Source organism: Lichenostomus cassidix, chromosome Z, assembly GCF_008360975.1.
Source record: "Lichenostomus cassidix isolate B80296 chromosome Z, HeHo_3.0, whole genome shotgun sequence".
NCBI classification, from domain to species: domain Eukaryota; kingdom Metazoa; phylum Chordata; class Aves; order Passeriformes; family Meliphagidae; genus Lichenostomus; species Lichenostomus cassidix.
Genome location: NC_139511.1, coordinates 54,315,865 through 54,339,090, shown reverse-complemented (window position 1 = coordinate 54,339,090; position 23,226 = coordinate 54,315,865). Strand labels below are relative to the sequence as shown.

Below are 23,226 nucleotides of genomic sequence, written 5' to 3'. Positions count from 1 at the left end.
TGGAAGTTCTGGCTTGACATTCTTACAAAAACACTTTATTTGGTTAACAAAACATTTTTCATTCTGTTTTGTTCTCTGCAATCTTACGAATTCTTTTCAATTATAAAACTATAAAACGTTCAATAGGAACCATCTTTTCTACTGCAATACTTTGCATTGGCAATTATGAAGTGAAAAGAACAGCAGAAGCAAGTGATTTGCAGATCTTACTTTTCTATAATCTGATATATTTAAGATAAGCCATCTATTAATTCTCCTCCTTTTAAGGTTACCTACCAATTATATTACTTTGCAACTAGCCTCTAGACATACATATGCTAAAAACAAGAAAGCTACAGAAATAAAATAAACACAATACTTATAATGACCATACCTAGTAATAAGAACCGCATTATCATGGTGGGCAATCCCATTTTCTGGAATGGTGTTTCCATCACTTTGGTGGGAGAGAATGGATTTCTGCCACTTACAGAAGCTATCGAGGGACTTGTCTGCATGGTGGTTTATCTCCAAGTTTGGCTGCAATACAACATGCATACCAGAAATGTTCCAAACAAATTACTAAGGTCAGTTGTTAAGCCTTTGAAAACTAAAATGGGACTATAATTAGAAGCAGTGGTTTAGAGGAATAAACTCTTCTTGCCAAATTTTATTTCTGTAAAATCTGACCCCAAGTTCAGCTGTGTATTACTGAACCATCATCCTTTCTGCTCCAACTTTAATAATCATTATGGCAATACAGAAAAAAAAATAAAAATACAGATCTAAAAATAAAACTGACACCCCCGAAGGTGTAATAATAATCACCTGATGTAAGAATAGATATCTTTGAGATGATACGCGAGGAATATTCCTTTGAACTGCTTCATCTTGATTAAAGTAGTGACAATTTACAGGATAGGTTTTGTTCTCAGAGGCAGCCACTTCAAGCAATAATTAAATGAACTCTATATTATACAATAATGCAATTTGTACTTCAGAGGTATAAAGCTTAGCACAACAGCTCTTACCTGATCTTCAGTGAGGACAATCAAACGTGTCACTATAATATTCACAACGTTTCCTAGACTGGAATCACGATAAAGTTTGGCAACCTGACCTCCAGAAAATAAGAAAAGGCACAAAGTCAGACAAGAAACACTACTTGCTTCCTAAAAGGTTAAAAATTAACCCAATTTCCTTATGTAGTTCCATAATGTAAAGTATCACTGTCACCTAAATACAAGTTATTTTTTGACCAAAAAATGACCATTCAGTAAAAAAAACAACCTTTTGAGCCACACATTTCAATTGAAACTGTTTATACCTTGTTTCATAATTCATCCAGCACAATGAGCACTTAAGACTGTCGACGTAAGCAGAATAGAACTCTATAATCTGAATGTAATTATTTGAATTCAAAATTAAAGACAACAATTTTTAAGTGATTGTTACATACTCTTGACAGAAAAAGCACACACAATTCTAAGATCTTCCCTATTTTAACTATTCAGTCCTGCAACCTAGTACATATATTAAAGCATTATTCATGGCAATAAACAAACACTCGGCAGCTCCATTGTCATTTCAGTACATATGTTTTGATACGAACACAGAGAAGGATGAAACTTACAATATTCATTACACTCAAAATGTAGTGTTCAATGTCTTTGCGACCATGGTATCCCACCATCATTTTGTCTGCTACTACCAGCGTTTCCACAAACCGTTCAAGGCTTACAGATCTCTTCTGTCGACTATGACTGCTTAGTGTGTCATTGACTGGAGGTGAAGCTGGAAAAGCAGAGGCATCATTCATCCACCAAGGTTTGCCGCTTCTTGTGAGGTCTTCTAGGAACCAAAACAATTAAACATTTGAGAGGGGGTCATCACTAGAAAAACTCATTCAAATGCAGCTGTTTTGTGTTGAGATTGCCATCTTTAAGGTTCTAAAAAAAAGTATTTCTTGAAGAAAAATTAAATTTATTTAATTTCTAAGTTATTTTTAAATTACTTATACAATAGGAAGCCAACTTTGTGCTGCAATAATTTCAACTCTCCTTAAACCTGAATTAGGATGATAAATCATCACTCTTAACAAATCTGATTTTGCACATTGACGTTAATACTAAAGATTAGATATAATTAACCACAAGCACACGTCAGAATTTTAAGAATAAGAACAAGACAGGTATAACATCTTGGGGAAAAAAAAAAAACCCAGAAACCAAAACTTTGAAATTAATGTAAAAGTTATCAAAATATACTAAGGAATTAAACACACTTACAAAACACCAAAAAGCTTTTTCCCTCCTGCAAAAGTCTGTAATTTTTAGGCAATTAGGTTTTACATGCCTAAAATTAACCAAGTTCCCCTTCAGAAAGCTATCAGATTATATTTTATCTACCTTATGAATTAACTATAACAGAAAGATTTAAATGGTCTGACATGGGGTAATTGCCGTAGTTATTTTAACACAAATTTCAGTTCAAATATATTAATACTTGTTTTAATTTGAGGTACAGATATGTATGGGAAAAAATATTCCTTTGCATGCAAGAGATTAGTTATTAAAAATCCAAAGGGCTGTAACTATCAGCAAAACAAACATCACAAAGTGACTTTGAATTCTAATTCTTGTTCTCAGGACAAAGTTAAACCAATCCTTCCCTGAAAAACTGGCTTTTTTGGTGTGTATCATATATCCCTTTTCCACAAGAGCCAACACAGATCTCAAGCTAAAGTTTAGCAAAGTATATTATTAGGGTGGTTTTATCTAAGTAGGGCTTCAAAATACCTAAGTTATTATTGGTATTTACAGATGAGCACAAGAACATTAACAGATACATTTATAATTGTCTGAAGAGGACGGCTCAAGTGAGTACTTTGTGAGATGCACCATTACTTCTACTAAAACAGGGTCAGCTAAGGATGAGTAGAGACAGAAGCAGTACCTCCCATGAAAAAGCAATGCTTTATGCAAGTCAGCTAAGCACACTGATTTCAAAGAGAAAAACTACACCACAAAGAATGTAAGTTCAGGTCAAAACCAGGAATACAAAGCTTCAGCATTCCCAATGTTGCAGTGCTTCATAATTTTTGAGGCTACAGTCTTGGCTTTAAAAGGTGCATATTTTAGAAAAGTCAAAAAATGAAAATAAACCTGGTAGTTATAAAAACACCAGTAACAAAACTGTCCTCAGTCTGCAATATGGGTATAATCCATTCTAAAAAGCCCTGTACAAAGTATTAAAGCCTGTCGAGGATTCTATAATGATGACTAAACTTCTTCCTGTTTTTCACTTCTATTGTAGAAAATTCAAAGTTGCTTGAATTGTTCAGATTTTCATCTCACCTAAACAGTCACTTAGGAATGCCTGGAATTTTCTCCAACCACTACTGTACTAAATTTTTTAAAACTTCATTCTTTTTCAAATAACAAATGCTGATGTTTCTGATGCTCTTGGAGTGCTAGAAGTATTTTAGAAATGCAATACTGTTTCCACATAAATTCAAAATTTTCACTCAAAGATGCAAATTATTCTAAATATTTGAAAACTTCTGACTTCAAGCAGAAAACTTTCAGAAGAAAAGAAAGATTATTTTGGAATCCTCTTAATAGTATCTTTCAAACAAAGGTCTCAGAAGACTTCACAAAAATAAACATTTCTCATTGTCTTATCATATGCAAAGCTTAGGCTTCAGCTGATCTCAAAGTAATGAGAAAGCTGGAAACAATCCCTGCACTCAGGATCTATCAATGCTAATGCTGTTTTTCTCTAAAAAACACTGAGTAATGCTGACTAAATTATTTTAAAAGCTAAAATATCTCAATAAAGGTCTGAAATTTATGTAACAAAAATAGTTCTGTGGCAAGTTACATCATTCTTTCACTGTATTCATATGTTAAAAAGAAAAAATTAAACTTCATTAACATTGAACATAGTTGTAAGGAAGTAAAAAAAGTAAAAATAGAAAAGAAAAATAAAGCAAAACAAACCCACAGAAAAATACTATAATTAACTCCAAAATAATTATTGCAAAAGTATGAAATTAGGTTTTAAACAGCAACTGAAAAGAAATTCAAACCCACATAGACTTAGAGTTCACGACTACCGTACGTAGGTTTTCCTAAGTCAGTCCTCTAAAATATTGGATGGGGGTCAAGGTGGAGAGAGAAGCACCAACAGAAAAAGATCTCAAAATGCAATAGCAAACTTCTTCTGTTAGATACAACTATGACGATATTTTGAAGCTAAATATTGGGCTGATTTTTTCTAAATGTTTTAGCACTATTATTCCATGCATTTAGCAAGCTTTTATTTAATTTTAGGATACACCAACTGTAAAGTCTGACACCACTGAAAACACTACATAAATCAGAATACAGTAGAGCTATCCAGAACTCATCTGCTGCTCTGAAGCTATCATATGTCAGATTTGCTGTTTCTCAATCCTATCCAAATACAGTATTTTGCAAGATAACCCTGTGGTCTCAAACCCCATTGAAGTGACTGGAATTTGGCAGTGGAAAACTTCTTACCAAGGCCTTAATATATTGAATAAAACATAATTAATTGGTGACAATACATACATGAAACACAAATTCAGCATTTCTTTAACATTTTTATGTTTAAATGTTGAAAACCTAATTCAGATTGTGGAAATCTGTCCTATGTTCTTATCTGAATCTCTTTGCCTCTCCAATTCTCCTATTAGCTACCATAATTCTACCATCTATTATGAAGTAGTCCATCACTTACTCATCCTAGCCAATTGTGATTGTGCTTTCACCAAATTCTGTACTCCACATTCTATTCTATTATTGCCATTTTTCTTGGAAAGATCAGAAACAACACTCCCCTTGTCTCTACCAATACTCAAAAATCCTGACCATTTCCCTGATGGGGAAGAGGCACAAAATAAACTAGGTTACAGCAGGGGAAACTTGACAAACAATGAATAGAGGCAAAGTTACTCAAGCAGATTTCTCTCTGAATACAGTACTAGGAAAACTGTTCTGAAGGTAAAGTCTCCAGACAAAATAAATCATATGCTGCCAAAAAGTAGTTATAGCTTTGTTACAACTGCATTTTGAAACACAAAATCAGACTGTTCAAAAGTTCCAAAGCCAGGCAAATTCCCTACAGATCACTGAACACCTGGCTTTAACCCTTGGGTGTCAAACCTGCAAAACTGAAAATTAAATTTTGACTTTACTTTTTGGCTATTTTATTTTTTAGGTTTTTCAGGATGCTTTCGATGCCATTTCCTTTTATGACAAAGCTGCAATAGTGCTCAGAAAATGAGTTTAAAAGGCTTTGGTACTCTTGAGGGTAAAACAGAACATCATCTGGAAAAGCAAGACCTTGCAGTCTCGGCAGAGAGCAAATTTTTTTAGACATTTTCATGGAGTGGAAATAGTATACAGAACAACAGGAAAAGGAGAAACTGAGATGAATGAGCATCATAATAATCTCAGGCTTGTAAAAAGTAGGGCTTTAATATTTCAATAATTAAGGACTTGGGGATATGAAAGTTCAGGGAGTGCATGGGAGCTTCCAAGAACAAAGGTATAATCAATTATCCAAAGTAATAAATGCTAAATATTGCACTATTACACTATGTTTTACAAAAAATGCATGCAAGATTTATAGCTCTGATCAGCCTGTGATCCATGCGACAGATACCACCAGAATAACTGAATACAATCTGACAAAACTAGCTGACTCTGCTTCTTGGCTTAGAGAAGAATGGCTTCTAAGCACTACTCTAGAAGACAAGATATGGCAGAGGAGAACATCCTGTCTTTTTCTGGGGATATAATAACAGTAAAAATTGCATCTTCCAGAATTCCATCTACATTTCAGAATTCTTCTACTGATTTCAAAAGGCTTAAGTGACAGCTGTCCCTGCAAAATGAACATATACTACTACCTTTATTTTACAATCAGTTAGCACGCAGTAATATTTAAGAGACTTCTTTTGCAGTATTAGAAGCACGTATGTTGAATAATGCTCTCAAACTAAAACAGAAGTTACCTGCATGAAGTCTGACATTCCATAAACACAATTAACTGAAACACTCAAGAAAAAACTGTCTCCCAAGAATGGGGGCTTGTAGGTAATCTGTACTGTAAGCTTAGGCAGCTGGTGCCACTAAACGTTATGAACTCCAAGAGAAGCTAAAATAAATTACATCAATTAACAGTGATATTATTTTATTTTAAGACTAGTTATTGTCAGTCTGCCCCACGCACTGAAACTCATGGAATACAACTGTCTAGAACTGAACTTTTAAGAATAAGCCATTACTGATGTATAAGCAATTGACAAGGTTAGAACATTTTTTTAGTACGTTAAAAAACAATTACTTTTGTGCTCTAAAAGAACTTGTCAGATTTACTTCAAGTTGCCTTGAAGAAGTTAGTTTTCACTTTAATCAAGGGTCATGCCAGAGTACTTGAAAAGTGTATCTGTAGAAGTTAAAACTGGTTTACAAAGAAAATAGCTCTCCATCAAAACTATGTAATCCTTCCCATAAAGCACATGTAAATCATACATTTAACAACAATGGAATAATATCAACCAACTGGACCAAAAACCAGTACCAAAACACCAAAAACCTCCATAAACAAGAAAGATGTGAACTCAGTTCCAAATGTATTGATAATCATAATGCTGACATATTTATTGGATATCAAATTTCTTCAAATGAGATGGAACACTTACTAAACATTGAGGGCTAATACTTAGTCACTCAATCATGCTTTCCTGTTGGGGAATGAAGTACATTTATGCACATTTTGAGAAAGGCTGTGCTCATTTCTACCACTGTACACAACACAGGCATAAAACAAGACTTACTCCTGCTGTCTAAGTTTTTGAATTACACTATGTTCTCAATCTGAATCAGAAAAAGAAAAAAAACAACAAAAAAATTTTCAACAAGACTTTACATCACCCAAAAGGAGGATTCTCATTGCTACATTCTCCACTGTATCTTAAATGTGAAACTAGTAAGATCTTAAAATACATCTTAAGTTGCAATTTTTTAAAAGCAATGACACTCATTCTCGTTTACCTGAGACTCCACAGTGACTGTGATCATAGAGGTGTTGCTGGTACATGGTAGATTTTTTGTATATAACATGAGGATGACCGTTCTCATAACTATAGTTACTAGAATCTTCTGTTATATTCCTTAAAGGCTCAATAAAATATTCATCATCTTCTGTTGCAATGACTCCATGCTTAAAGAAGCAAATAAGAAAACAAAAGCTTACAAAAGACAGTAAGAAGCTACTATTACAAAACTTAACTTTAAGAAACATTCTCTGTGAATAAATCCACAGCTAGAAGCCAACACATAAAATAGTGCATGAGCCAGCTTTCCTCTGCTGATTTAAGTATGAGCAGGAGTAGGCACCTATAAACAACACAGTGAGAAAAAATAAAATCATCATTGTCCTGTTTCTGGAGTACTTTCACTTTTTTTGGTCGATGCAATTAAAAAAGCAAGGGATATTCTCTGAATATTGCAAATAATCATGTCACAGAGATGTTCCGAAACTACATGATTCATATCCACTAAAAATTATGCCAAGCAAAAATGGCCTTGCTCTAGTGGTGAGACCAATATCCTTCTGTGATGCCACACCGCTAAATGCTTAAAGCCAAATACTTCATCGAAGACAAACACCATGAAGAACACGTATTCAAAGAAAGCATTTATTATTTTACGTCCAGACACAATCCCAAAACTCAGCTAGTTAATAAAAATCACATTATTTATATCAACTTAGGTTACACTGTCTACAAAGCATTTATTCCTTAAAAGGTCTGGTCACAAATCTAGCAAATAAGAGTTATTGTATACTAGACCTCATTCTCCATAACAAATGAACATTTTTTTCCCTCATACTGCAGTGCAGAATAGTAGATATTCCATGCTCATAACTTTCACATTTGTGAACTCAGCTTCTTCCAAACAGGAAGTGGTTTATGGAAGAAAGGGGAGATTTCAGGCCAACTATGCAATTTCCTGAACCTTCAGCAATTAAAACTGAACTTTCGCAGAAAACCCAGGTTTTGGATCCTTTCACGTATAGAAATATTGGGGAATAAGCCCTCATAGATTTCTACACCCATATTTGCTAAATAAAAGATTCTGATAGCCACATGCAAAAAATTCTGAATGTATAAACATTCTACAGAGGGAAAAAGCTATTCATCAGACAGGCGCCTGAGAGGAGGAATGTCTACATTCATATCCTGACTTGGTGAATCACAAATTTCTACCACACCTTTGATCTGTAAAACAAGTACTATGCATGAAACTTTTTTTAAGACCTCTGTGATAAGAACACTTCTCCCTATCTGCTCTGAATATCATAAAGCTGTTTTCAAAGATCAGAGTTTGCCTTTGTATACTTGGTCAAAGCTCTCATCCTGCTACTGTTTTGTACATAAAATGCCCACTTTTCTTCACTTCTGAAACAAGTAACACATAAAACTGACAAAATAAAAAATCTTATGTAATACATCACATATTACACTGTTTTCCAAATAGAACTCAATTATAAGTTGTGAAAATATATGTATGAACAGACTGCAGCTTTCAATTCCTTACATTGTAAATGCAACAATAAGTGTTCTTCTTCAGTGGTATTTTTCTCTACAAACTCAATTATTGACTCAGAAGGTGACATCAGGGTCTAAATTCACCTGGAACATACCAGTATCAAATTTCTCTCACAATGTCTTCTTGTTACTTGGAGTCTAAGATTTTACTAGAAAATAAATCATTTACTGGTATACTGCTGCTTAAATTGTATTGAAAATATAAACCAAATTGTATCTGGGCTTGCCAGATGTGCAGAAAGAACCTTGACAGTCTGGCCTGCATCCAATCTGGATGTCAGACATCTGGGTTCAAGCGAATCCTGAGCCATTGTAAGCTCTGGTATTATGTTCCCACAAGAAGAGAGTCCTGCAGAGTGATTCTGGCCAACACCATCAAGCTGTCTGCCTCATGCCAAGCCTGAGGAGACAGAGGTACCTTCCAATCTGTGGCACCGTCTCTGAAACAGAATGTGTCCTAACTTAAATTCCTCCAGAGCATACATCCTTGCTGTCTGTACCCAAGTCCAGCCATGTTTACAAGTCTAAGCATGAATGAGATAATTGTATCAGACACTGAAACTGATAATTATAAGCAGTGAGATTATTTCAGCGGAACTAAGTCAATTCAGATAGCATAAACACTTAACTGCAGCATTAATTCTCTATACAAATTGCATATTTGCTCCTGCAAATAACTAAAGAATGTCTGCAAACAATGATAACAGTTCCTTCAGGTACCAGCAGTGAGAATAGCTAGGAGAGAATCAGTACTTTTTCCAATGCCTAGTTGGTATCTGATCTCATTTGCCCAAACATTATGGTGGTTTAAGAAGAGATATTATAACAGTTAAGGAACTGCAAATAAATTTTAACATAGATCTACCAGGAGGTAGTAAAAACACATGTGTGGTCAGTTGCTGCAGTTAGACAAGTGATTCAATAAGCACTGGAAACACATTGACCCTGCATATGCCCTTCCCATAAGCCTGGCATATGTATACCATTTTAAGCCTAACATTATTTTTGGTTGCAAACAAACCTGTTCTTCCAGTGCTAAATGGATGCAAGCGATCTTGTTTAATCTCAGTGATTCAACAGTGAAATCACTGATTTTAAAGAAGAACTCCGAATTCTGCAAATAAAAAGTATCTCAGTGACAGCCAGCATATATTCAAAAATTCATGCAGCTAGAGGTACTTCCATTGTTTATGTATTCAGCAATGCCTGATTAATACATAGTGGGAAGTATACTATTATATCCAAACCAACATTCCAAACACCAGCTTTATAATCTACTATTTGAAGAAAACAAAACTTTGGTTGAAAAAGGAGCTTGAAATAATGCCCATTAAAAGCATTAACATGAATTAATTTTCATTTTCTTTAGGTGTTGCTAGTATATTTTAACAATTCATAAATTATGCTTCTGCTCCAAAGCATCAGAAATATCATTAAGACATAAGAATGACCAGAAAAGGTTTTGACAAAGTACCATGATTATAAGAAACAAGCTGAATGCACCAAGTATGTTACTACAAGGAACGTTCCCAAGATTATTATCTAAAACAGATTGTTTGAGGTCCTGTGTTATCCAATCCCACTACAGACTGCCAACTCATGCTAACATATACAAGATCTGGTTCCAGCAGTTTGACATGCTCAGACAAATCTGTGAATCCACGCGGAGTTCCCCTGAATTTGTGAAAAAGAATGTTTTTCTGTCAGGTTGTCCAGCCAGGGCCTTAACCTCCTTCAGATGGGGATGTCCATCAGTTGCAAAAGCAAACCTGAATTATGAGGGATAAGTTAAGTGTGTGCCTTTTCCACACAGTATTATTGTTTCACAATTTTTCCATGCCTTGAATCTTTTTAGACTTTATGCTTTATCCATTTTTAATATAAAGTAGTAGTAATGGAAAGTTCTGAAAACGTGTCAGTGTTGTTCAGTATGTCAACAGCTGGCTACACACTGTGGTTTTCTGACTGAGGAAAAAGACTGCACTAACTTACTGTGCTCTCAAAGATGAAAAAAATAGCGATTTGGCCTAAGACAGCACAGCACGGAATCTAACAATATACCTTAAAAATAGGATAGGGGCAGCTTATGTATAATTTTTTGAATACTAATGTTATGCTGCAAAAATATATGAGTATCAAAGATAGCCCTAAAGACACTGATATAGAATTATTTCACATCCAGTCAAAAATACCATAGTATATGTAAATTATAATCTATAAAAGTAGACGTATTCTTTAGTGTAAAATTGGCTTTCAAATGAGCTAACTTAAGAAAAATATGAGTAATTTATAAATGTATGTATTTAGGAATATATGAAGCAAACATGAAGTCTTCCAGCAAAATAATTCCCCATTTAACAAGTAAGCTCATGTTTTTAAGCGACAGTAACCTACCTGTGCTTTCTTTATCATTTCTGTTTGGATAAAGACAACTGTGCTGTTTAGCACAAACATTATGCAATGTATGAACTTCACACACATGGAAATACTGCACATTTTAAATCAACCATTTACTCGGGACCACAGCAGCCTCAAAATAGTTCCTACTACTGACCTTTTCAGCCCAAAATTTAAAAATTTGCTACTGTGCAAAACTTGTTTGAGCTCTCAGTTAAGAGCTTTGACACCTGAGAGAGGACAAAAATGGATGAAAATGCAAAAGGGTTGGGATTGGTGTGATTCCATTACTGAAGGCTCCAAAACTTCTTTCAGATGTGTTCCTCTCAGAGTCAATCAAACTCCATTCCTCTGAGGTGGAGTTGTTCTCTCTTCAGCCAGCCTACAACCATTTCTTTTCTTCTTTCCTTCAGTATGAAATACTAAGCTTAGGAGATGCCTCATTCTGGTTGCCTTGTACCCAACATCCAAAGGCCCTAAAATGCTGCTCATTGCAGGTTCTCTCTTTCATGCTACAGCCAAACCTGCAATCCATCCACCAGTGTAGCATCCACTACGGTAAATATGAGTTTGGAAGCCAGCAAGACAAGACCTTCAATTTCCTCACATGAATGCTCACTGGATTATAGAGCTTTCCTCACAACTTCAGACAATTTATAGCATAATCAGGGCCCAGCAGAGGGAAACTGCTGGACTGAAACTTCAGTAAGTAGCAGCCTGTAATTCTAGGGCACTTGGTAATGAGAAGTATAGAAGGAGAGGCTGAAACAAGAAACAGTGACAGAAAAATGAACTGACTGCTTGTCGCTTTTATTATAATGAAACTGAGAGAAAGCCCTCCTTACACCTATCTCAAATACAAGGGTTCTTCAAAGTCATACAACAGATGTTAATTAAATCATGTTCTCACATAACCACTCTGAATAAATAAACAGAGTTATTCAAGATATTCAGTAAAGGGAAGAAATTTGACCTATTTTTCAACAGTGAAATCTAACAGGACAACTGGAGTAAATGTAATGCACACTGTTTGGGAGCAGCATTCACTGTTAAAGATCACTGACTACCTGCTTTAGAGTTAAACTTAACGATGACTGGCTTTGATACAGATGTTAATCACGGACTGTTAGAATTTGACTGGAAGTCACTTAAAGACCAGCAATCAGACTGGAAAATACAATGAATGCCTTAAGCACAACATGTTCTGAACTATTGCTAATTCTAAAACAAGTAATATTGTCTTCAAAATTCACTGCCAATTGCTTTATTAAACATGTTCTAACCAGCAGCTGTATAACAAAACATTCATTAGCAGGAATCACATTTTAAAAACAACTTTGTGACAGATTTGTCTGAATGGAGTGGTAATTCCCATACACAGTGCTCTGAAAGGCCCAGCCAACACTGGATGTCAGAAGAGTTTCTGTACAGGAGAGGATGATACCCAGTCAAGACTGCTGCTGCACCCTCTGCAGGATTCCTGCCTCTGAGACAGAGCCATGTGTCACCCTGCTGATGCTTCTGGAGCAAGAAAGGAGCCTCACATGCTTCTGACCAAATCTTCCTAGGAGAGGCAGTGGACACTTGATACTTGCAGTCCCATGGCATGACCATGAAGAACTTGTGTGCCCAAAGATTGAATTAAGGCTGCCTGAAGAACACATATTAGAACTGGCAACAACCACAATCACTGAAGATGACGATTTAACTGGGAAATATTCTACACAGAAGTTAACTGGGAAACACAAAGTTAACATACTGACACCTAGAGTCACAGGCAGCTTCACTTCAGCCAAATGGACAGGCTGAGGGCAAAGGGAATGCTAAATGTTACCTCAGCATGTCAGGCTCAGGCACAGAGGAAAAAAAAAAAAAAAAAAAAGACTGCTTCCTCATGACATCTTCCATGCTTTTTTGAAGAAAAGAAGTGCCATGAGGAGAGCAACAGATGGGCAAAGACGATAAGAAAATAAGGGTTTTTTTCTGCTTCAGCCCACTTTTGTTTTCCTAACATGAAAGGAAAATAAGAGTCAGCTAGGGCAAGGGCAGGATTTCTTGGCTCACTCCCTTAGCCAAGGTCAAAGAGGAGCTGAAATGGGATCACCATGTAACTTACTGCAGGCTCCAAGGGGGTCAACTAGTCTGTGCATCAATTAGCAGAAATTCTGGACATAAAGAGCCATGCAGCCTATTTTAAAGAAATGAGTCATGAAATAAGGGACTTGGTCTCCATCACATTTTTAGCTAAAAAGAACTCATAAGGAAAGATGAAGTATATTAGCTTTAGAGCTTGAATAACTGTGATGGGGAAAAAAAAATAGCTACTATGTGGAAAGTGCAATCAAAGCGAAAATTGTACTAAATTCAGACCTATCTGCTATAAGTCTACATTAACCAAACTGTTAAACCACACTCAATGGAACATAATTTTGACCCCTTTTTCTTTCAAGTGTTCACTTAGCATTGGAAATCCCATTAAAGTATTCCTCCTCAAGAATACTCTGAAATGTTAAACTAGACTGTCTCAGGAATATCACAAGTAGTTGGGTGTAATGCAGCCCATCTAGGTCTGAAACAGCTGGCTTTTTCTTGAAAATAACATCCCAATAGACTATTAATAGCACTTTCAAGAATAAATAGGAATTACTGTAGCAAGTCTGTGTAATCTTTTTTTTTTACTTAGCAATTAGTTAGATCTGCTTTTTCCTAACAAGAAGACTGACCAGCATTCTACCATAACAAAAACCAGAATGAGTAACCACCATATACATGTATATTTTTGCTAGAGAAAACACTGGCTCTTGCTTTAGTATTTAATAGTCATGCCATCCTATTTTGGTATTTTGTTACTCAATAGTCTGCTTTTTCACTTCTTTGTGTCCATTTTCTAATTCCTTTTTCCCGTGCATGTACTACTGTCTTGTAGATCAAAAGATCACCGGTAAAAGAAGAGATGAGAATAAATGAGGTAAGAACTTGTAATCCTACTTTTAAATGCAAAAGTTTATGATTTCCAAACAAAATCTTTCTGGGAAAATAAGTTAAATAACTACCTTCTGACGCTGGTACTTGCTAAAGACTTTTCAGCAGTTTTTAGCAGTGATGATGTCTACACCAAGCAATTCCCCTTCTTTTATTTACTCAGTTTCTAAACCCAAATACTCAAAAGACAAGTGAGTGTTCAGTTCAATCAACATCTCTCTGTGGAGATTCAGCGCCCTGGAGGATCCACTGTTTCCTCCTTCTTGCCCCTTCAGTTTGGAAGGCTCTTATAACTGTGAAGATCTCAGCGCAGACCTAATCTTGCAACCCTAGTGCAGACACTGTAAACACTGAAGCGGTTGCCTGCTAAAGGACTACAGAATTGAGTCTTAGTACTTGTACTAAGCTTCAAAAACTGACAACTACTTTTCCCCAGGACCTAGATCAGGTTTTAGGAGCTTTCTGCACCTTCCTGTCTACTTGCTTCCCCACAGGGATTCAAAAACCTGAAAGATATGCCAATTAAATTCTTCTTCTGTAATTTAAAAGGGACAAGGACACTATTATACTATAACACGTAATATGGACTTACCAGACCATTGCAGTTGCTTAAAGCCACTTTAGTTGTACTGTGTTGGTCTTGCAAATATCCTGTGTAATGACAGTGGTCTAAGAAATCATGCTTCCATTGCGGTCCATCTTTCCCCCAGTACTCTACTGTAAAATGTCTGGACACCAAATCTGTGTTGAGAGTCAGGTTTAAATGAAAGTGCTTGCCATAGGCAGAAAGTTTAAAAAATAATTTAGATGCTGCCAGTTCTTGGTCATAAGGGTCTGTGCTCCTCCTCCTTCTTGAGGGTTTAGGATTTTTCACAGTAAAGCTGAGGAAGGCTCCATTTTGATCAACCCTTATTGGGATTGTTAGTTGGTAGTGTTCAAGGTAAGACAGGAATTCCTCTTTGTAATCAATCACAAGGTAAGACAGTCCAGGGAGTGGGCATAGAAGAGAAGAAAATATAACAGGAAACAACAAGTAGTAGCATAAACATAGACCATTTTTGGGTAAATTTCATCACTCTCATTAGTAAAAGTCATTTTCAGGTAAACGCATGATGCAGCATTTTACTAAAAAATTAAAATATTATTTTCATTCTTTGTAAGTCAAGAAAATGTGTTTGGTTTCCTATTAATTTGATTATCACTGGAAATATAAAAGTTTTTAATACATATCTTTTCCTATTTAACAATAATATGTAAACATTTGGGGCTAACTTAAGAAGGGCACTTTTTCCCAGTGATACCATTCAAAGACAAAAGCTATAAAATCCACTTGCAAGAATACAAACAGTAGTAATGAAAAAGATTATATTGTAAAAACAAGATTAGATTCTTACTTCCTAGTCTGAAAGCATGTTAATTTTATCATGGCAAGTCTCGCAAACATTATCAAGTACACTTTACAAGATTTAATTTGCAAGGCTTTCCTACAGTTAAAAGTAGACAGAAAGAAATTAGAACAAGGAAATTTAATCTGCATGACAATTAATCATGATAAGACTAAGAGCAGAGCCCATATGAGCTCATGAATTACATAAATATGGTTTAGAAAATATTACACAAATACAATGCAAAAACACATGCTTCTTGCCAGCTACAGAGATCAGACCCCTACCTTGAGAACTGTACGAAAGCCTGTTGTTACTGTGAAATTCCGATGAAACCATGACTAGGCTCAAAATCCATGTCCACGTCTTCCAAAAAATTTCCATAATTTAGAAAAAACAGAAAGTTCCTTTTTCTTTCTCCTTGGAGAGCTACCTGTGTGCTACAGAGTTAACTTCACTCCAGAATCGCACCATAACAAGTATATTTATTTTATACTACTTCCAAATTAACTATAGGATGTTCCACTTTTTAGACAGGTACTTTCTTCTATAGCTGCAGTCATTTTCTCAATTCAAAACAAGTATTTGTAAGATTCCTTAAGATACGAGACAGATGTTAGATTGGATAGTTACTGAACTTGCTCCATTTCTTTTCCTGAAAAACAGAAGAATATGTGTTAAGGTAAATTCTTGATGTTAAAACAGATCTATGTTGCAGAACACTAAGCCAGGACAGTGAAACACATAGGGCAACTTTTTGAAATAATATTCACCCAGTATCAATTTTATGGTCATATCTAAGGTCACAATCTTACAAAAAGAAAAAACAAAAAAAGAGTTACCATTAACCTTGAAAAGCAGATCCATACAGCTTATGATGCACTTATCAACTCCGTGTTATTTTTATGAATTCTTACACCTATTTAGTATTTCTTGTAGCTCAAATACTGTGTTCAAACTTGCTCCATTTATAATCAATGCTATGCACTCACTGATTTCAACTGTTAATAACAGGTCCCAATATACTGGTAGATAAAGGAAGAACCTGGGAAAGAATCCAAAGTACAGTTATCTGATCTTTCTGAAGCATGTATTTTGTTACTACTTGGGCCAGAGGCTCTGCTTACACAGGCAGAATTCCCATTCACTTAAATGGGAATGCTGCATATTAGAATACTAAAGAACAAATTTCAGTATCTGAAACTATTCATCATACACATTCTAATATTTCAAATATTTGTTGTCAGATTTTTTTTCTATTTAAAACACTATTGCAACAATAGTTAAAAGCAGCTCTAGCTGCAGCCAGGGATTAAAGGAAGATCCATGCAGTCAACTAACAGTCCAGTATCATGGGATACCAAACTATGTGTTGTGTCAGCTGGTACTCATCAGTCCACTTAAGCACTCGCAGCACACCTGTGCACAAACTGCTGAAGCAGACAATGGAGAAACAGAACACCTAAGAGGGGGAGCTTGTTTAAAAATCAGTTTCCAAAAGCATAGACTCATTTACACACGCACAAGATAAATTTGTCTTTCTAACATTCTGGGAATGATTTACAACATTCATTCAGACAGGTAATACAGCTGCAGCTAGTGGAAGTTTTATAAAGAGCTATAACATAAAATCAAGAAAAAAAAAAAAACAACATTACCCAAATCCTATTTACCAACATTACAATGAATATTTAGGTGCCATCGTAGCCAAGTTGAAACCCATCTAATTACTAATGTATAAATGAGGCTAATCTGGCTAATATCTATCTTTTAAATACCTTTCAAGACAGCATCCAGGATTTAACCAAGTTTGTAAAGAAGCTGAAACATACTTTGCAAACATGCTATGTGCTTAGCAGTATTTTTTCCCTGGGGAAGCACAAAGACTTAGTGATGCCATTCACGTGTGGCAAGGCCTCAAAGCACATTAATGAAAAAGCTCTGTGTTTGCATTGCTATGTAGAACCTTTATTTCCTAGCTAATATTTAGTTACAGTTTTTAGACTTTCGCAAGTCTTCAAGATACATAATTAACCCCATACTCTGCTACATTAGTACAGTAGGTAATGTGCCTTTTTTTCTAATCTGAGAATGTATAGTTTCAAATTCCTGTCACTGAATCTTGCTTTATCCCTGTCTGCTAATGAGCTGCTTTCTTTTCCTTGGATGCATAGTTATAATCTGATACAAGCACCTCTGAACACTTCCTGATAAGCAGCTCAACCTATTTGGTTTATCTCATTCTGTATAATCCAGTTTTCAGATGGCTACATACTTCTGCAATTTTTCTCTGAGCCGTTTCCAGTTCATCAGTACCCCTTTTCATTGGCAGACACCAGGACTGGACACTGTAGTCCTGTAATGGCTCATTACTGCCATATATAGAGGTAATACTGCCTTACAGCTTCTATTTAGCCAAAACATCCCAATAGGGAGCTCATGTGCAGCCCATTAGGCTGATAGTAAATTATCCTAACAACAAGATCTCCTGAAACTGCAGCACCTAAAAACCTAGATAGCTCTGAATACTGGATGTAAATTAACAGTACCCACTATTTGGACACCAGTGGCCCACATGACAGACCCACATATTTGTCAGCAGTCACTCATGTCACTTGTGTCCTTGCAGAGACCTCTGAAGTGGTCTCCCACATTTCAAGCTCCACACAAGGCCAATCTCCTTTCATATTAAGCTTTGTGGAAGTTTCAGCAGAATTTTTTACCTCTTCTTCAAAAGTATTTGTTGCCAACTTCACCACTGATACAAGCTGACCATATGAAGCTACATTAACGCTGCCAATTAAAGAGTAGCAATGGATGAGAAAGATAAAGCACTCAGGTAACTCCAAGATAAAGTACTTCCAGTATGACATTTGGTAGGAACCTCAAAGTCTGCATTCTCTATACCCCTTTTTCCCCCCACCTTTCTCGGTAGCCTATATTCGGCATTTCACTGTAGATTGTTGCCAAGATGCAAAATTTGTTCAACATTAAGCTTACAATATGAAGCTTCTAGTGTGTCATGTGGTGAACTACACCATCACCCACTGGTAAATGTAGATGTGGCTCCATGTCCTGACCACCACCTAAAAGCACAGATCCCGTCTAACGGTAAGAACTCTGCCAAACAGGAAAGGAAAAGTACAAGATTATTTTCTGACAAATGCCAATGACAAAGCAGATGCCTAGCACTGGCATTTCTGTGGAGGCACTGATGATAACTGTGGCAGTCCTGCCACTGGTACCACGAGGTGCCTACCCAGTGACAGCCAGCAAAGAGAAAAAAGGCCATAGTTTTCAGAGCACAAGTCTTAAAGAGATGGCTGAGGGAGCTGGGGGTGCTTAACTCGAAGAAAAGAAGGCTCAGTGATGACCTTATCACTCTCTATCACAAGTGCCTGAAATGAAAGTGTAGCAGGTGGAGGTTGGTTTCTTCTCCCAGGCAACAAGTGACAGAAGAGGACATAGCCTCAAGCTGCAGCAGGGGCCACTTAGGTTGGATATTCAGAAGAACTTCTTCGCAGAAAGGGTGATTAGACATGGGAATGGGCAGCTCGGGGAGGTGGTATAGTCACCATCCCTGGATCTGTTTAAGGAAAGACTGGAAATGGCACCTGGTGCCATGGTCTAGTTGACAGGATAGTGTCTGGTCATAGGACTTGATGACCTCAGAGGTCCTTTCCGACCGAAATGATTCCATGATGAAATGGACCACGAGAAGGTGACTAGCCAAATTGCTCAGACCAGCCACTATCCAAACTGCTCAGACCAGCCACCATGGGAGCCTCCATCTAACCAAAGGTGCCTTGGGCAACTAAGGCACCACTTAACGTGAAGGTAACTCAAGTTTTAGGACATGGAAGCATCCGAGACCGATGACCCAAGAACACCACCACATCAGGGAAGTCCACCGCAGACCCGACAGGTTCCGGCTCTCTTCGGCGGCAGCAGCGCCGAGGTCTCCCATTCGCGCCGAGGTGCCACAAAAGACACGACACCGCACCGCCGGATCACAGCGCCCAGACCGCTTGCTACGCCTCGGGGCGGGGTCGAGGAGAGCGACGACCGGGAAAGGGACCCGCCGCCGCGGCGGGCGGGACAGAGGGCTGTCCTCCACGCCCCCGCCCCGCCGCTCGCCCCCGCCGCCTTCCCGCCCTCCGCGGCCGGGCCGTGCGGGCGGCGGGAGCCCGCGGTGAGGCGCGGGCAGGGGCGGCCGGGCGCCCGCCCGGCACTACGAGTGGTTGCTAAGGAAATGGGGAGGGCGGCGGGAGGGGACAGGGCGGGGGACGGGCATCAATCACACAAATTCAATTACAGGTATCGCGGCTGGCCGTGAAAAGCGTCGCAGGGCTTCAAAAGCTGGGGATTAGCCTTGCCCCCGGGAGCTTCCCCAGGCGAGAACTGCGACGCGCAAACCACGCCGGGAAGACCTCGGTGAAAAGGAACGGGGACCGAGGATGGCGGGGAAGGGGGCACGTACAAAGGGAGAGGACCGAACCCTCCTCCCGGGGAACTAACCAGAAGCCGAGGCGTGAGGAGTAAAATTACTGCTGTGCGGGCCCCCGAGTACGACGGGCTGCCGCCGTATGAACCCCCCGCCAGCCGCGCCGAGGGGGCAGCTGTCACTGCATCTACCGAAAAAGCAACATCCACCCCCCAAAAAAAAAAGTCAACATGCTAGAAAAATACAGGGCTACACACAGAGCTCAACACGTACACACATGCACATTATCTGCACACGTCTGCACACACAGAGAGTTAAAAAAATTGGTACTGAAGCAAATTGGAAGTCACCAGACACATATCCCTCAAAAAAATTCAGAAGGAAAAAAAAAACCCCTCGTCCTCCCTAGAGAGGCTGAAGGGAAGAGTCTGGTTGCTGTGGTGGAGCTGATCCTAAAGTTAACTTTCAGCAGCCCATTTCCAGACAGCAGCGCTGAATCTATTTGGATAAAACGCGTGTGACCCAGACACTTGGCGTTTGGCCCAAACGCGTTGCACCGGCAGCCCAAATAAAAACAAGAGTCTGACTCTTTCCCTGTCTCTCCCTTTTCTCTTGTACAACAATGAAAGAAAGTAGCTAAGACAAAATCCGCACACACATCGCCGGGGAGCGAGAGCCCACTTACCTCCTCCCACCAAACAAAGTCCCTTTGAACCCCGGGCCACTGCGGAGACAGACATATACCGACAAACACGAGTCCGCGGGGTTAAGAGTCTGGCAAATCCCAAGCAGCTCGAAGTAAATCAAAACCACACGCTTCCATCTTCCTGATGAGCCCAGCGAGAGCCCGACATCCCCGCCAGCATCGCTGCGGGACGGCGGCCGCGCCGACCCTCCGAGCCCCGGCACAAAGTGTGCACTTGTCTGACCGCGGCAGCGGACACCGCCGGACACGGCACGGCCGAGAGCGGGGCTTCCTCAGCTCAGCAGCAATCCGGAATAGCCCTGGATTGTCCTTGGGGTCTGGGGGCTGCTTTGGTTTTCATCTGTTGTTTGTTTTAGTTTTGTTTTTCTTTTCTTGCTTCCAGCAACGACTTAGTATTCAAAATATTTTTTAAAAAAATCTTTTTTTAAAAAAGTGCACTATGCGAGATGGTACTTCATCAATCACCTCTCTTATCGGTTGAAAAATCCTCACACCCCCTTCCCCCATCCTCAGAGGTTTCTCTCTGAAATTACTCCAAATGCACCTCGCCTAATGCAATATAAATCTCCCCCCGCTCCCCAAAGCCCTGCACGCACCATTATTCGGGACACAAGAAATGCAAAAAGTTTCATTGAATAGCGTGAAATCTTCCTTACCGTTTTCATCTTCAATTTCTGATATAAAGTAAGTTTCAAACAATAGAGATTGCACAGGACGATTCCCGTATTCCTCTCTGCTTTTCCCCTCTGTGCAAGCAACCATCAGGGTTATATTCTCCAACAGAATAAAATTCTCTAGCCTTCCTAAAAGGGGTTTTTAGAAAACGGGTTGACTTGGCAGGAGGAAGGATGCCATCAATTCACCCAAGCTATCACCCTGCACATTTTGTCTTTCCAACAAAAAAGGGGGGGAGGAGGAAGGAGGGGAAAACAGGCTTATATTGGGGTGGGGGTGGGTGCCCTCCTCTTGAGCAGCCTCCTCTGTGCAAAATACCATGTGAATATCATCTGAGTTGGGGGGGGAGGGGGGACCGGGAGACAGAAAGGGGGGAAAGAGAGGGGGAGCAGAGGGGAGGCAGGCAGAGCAGGAAGGACTCAGGAAAGTTTGGTTGAAGTAGCCCCAGACCTCCTCCTCTGGCTGCCGGCGCCGGGCCAAGCCGAGCGCAGCGGCAGCGGGGGAGCCTTGGCAGCCTCGCCCGGGGGACGGCGCGGGGCCCGCTGACGTCAGCCTGCAGATGTGCCCCGGGCCGCCGCGCATGCGCGCCCGTCACGTGGCGGCGGGGGGGCAGGGGCGCAGGCGGGGGCGCGGGACGCGGCGCGGGGGGGCGCGGGACCCTCGCGCGGAGCCCCTGAGGGCAGCGCGGCCCGCCCGCCCCGGGGAGCCGCAGGCACGGGTGTGGGCGGCAGCGCCGGGCTCGGCGGGCGTCGGGCTGGGGCGGCCCCCTGCTGCCACCGCCCTGCTCGTCCGGCGCCCCGTTACCGGCGTTAATAAAAGGAAACATCTTAAGCACCATTTCCAGCGAAGGGGAGGCTGTGTCTGAAGCCCGTGCCGCCAGCGGCAGCCGTGCCAGCGCCGCGCCGGGGCTGGGGGTCCCGCCCGGGGGTCGCGGCCGTGCCCGCCACCGCTTTCAGTTTCATTTGCGGCGGGGAGCCGGGCGAGGGTCGGGGCGGGGGCCGTGCCATCGTGTCCCCAAGTGGCAGGGCAGGAAGGAGCCCATGGGAGCGGGCAGCTGGCGGCCTGCGGATCGCCTCTGCCCCGGGCACTCAGTGCTGCCGGGGAGAGGGTCACAGTTGGAACTCCCACTCGCCCTCGTAACCACCTAGTTAATTTCCGATTGCCGAAAAAAAAAGAGAAGAAGAACAAAAAAAAAGAAAAAAATCCCCTTCCTGAACCTAGGTTCTAAGGTTTCAAGCTTCTGCTTACTGTATTTCCCAAATGGTGCGGGTGCGGGTTTTCCTCCCCAGCCGGAGGTAGTAGGTGTAATTGCACCTTCTGGTGAATCTATAATATCTGGCTGGACTGTGAAATTATTGCGGAGAAAGGTCCAAGAGCACACACAGCTACTCCGGGACTTGGAGCAGCACAAGAGCAGGATCTGCCTGCAAAGTCGAACAGCCAGCAGGACTCCGATGGTCACCAGGGGCTGGCTGTGTGCCCTGTGAGATGGAGAAATCAGAGCTGTGGCTGGCATTCATGGTTTCAAATGAACTTCATACAATTACCTTTGAATATGAAGCACCATTATAGTTAAATTACATTCTATATACAAGTATGTGAAATTTCTTTTCAGTAGAGCTCTAACAAAATAAGGACAACGTCCTAAATAGCTAGTCACATTTGTCACCATTCATTCTGAAACAGCACAGTGCACACTTACTTGAGAGTTCCTTTTATCGTCGCTGAGCAAAATAATACAACAATGGTTAGGGGACTAGCAGAATGTATGACTGCATTGAAAACCGGAGCTATACAATCAATGCTCCCTGCGAACAGGGACATTCAGAGAGAAACGCTATATTCTGGAAATGCACCTCAAACCTGCTCCCCCAGGGTTAATTGCTCATACCGAGGGCGCCATCCTGCGTCGGCGAGCCGGGGAGCGCCCGGGGCGTGCAGGGATGCTGGCTGCACCGGGACGCCCGGGGAGACAGTTCCGCCCTTCTTCCCCTTCATCCTGTACGTGCGTGAG

The 23,226-nt window shown here is 39.9% G+C and overlaps 1 protein-coding gene across 1 annotated transcript in view; it reads right to left on the bottom strand.

Annotated features, from left to right (window-relative positions):
• The window catches only part of ADAMTS6 (ADAM metallopeptidase with thrombospondin type 1 motif 6), a 151,427-nt gene extending 129,656 nt beyond the window's left edge, over positions 1 to 21,771 (bottom strand). The window contains exons 1-9 of the mRNA XM_085042277.1: positions 21,663 to 21,771; positions 21,194 to 21,340; positions 16,237 to 16,432; positions 15,675 to 16,042; positions 14,595 to 14,959; positions 7,065 to 7,233; positions 1,613 to 1,830; positions 1,011 to 1,094; positions 374 to 519 (exon numbers count right to left, since the gene is read on the bottom strand). Of these exons, the coding sequence (XP_084898403.1) occupies positions 374 to 519; positions 1,011 to 1,094; positions 1,613 to 1,830; positions 7,065 to 7,233; positions 14,595 to 14,959; positions 15,675 to 15,771 (1,079 nt within the window). The 5' untranslated portion in view covers positions 15,772 to 16,042; positions 16,237 to 16,432; positions 21,194 to 21,340; positions 21,663 to 21,771. The remainder of the gene's footprint in view (positions 1 to 373; positions 520 to 1,010; positions 1,095 to 1,612; positions 1,831 to 7,064; positions 7,234 to 14,594; positions 14,960 to 15,674; positions 16,043 to 16,236; positions 16,433 to 21,193; positions 21,341 to 21,662) is intronic.
• Between the last annotated feature and the right edge of the window lie 1,455 nt (positions 21,772 to 23,226).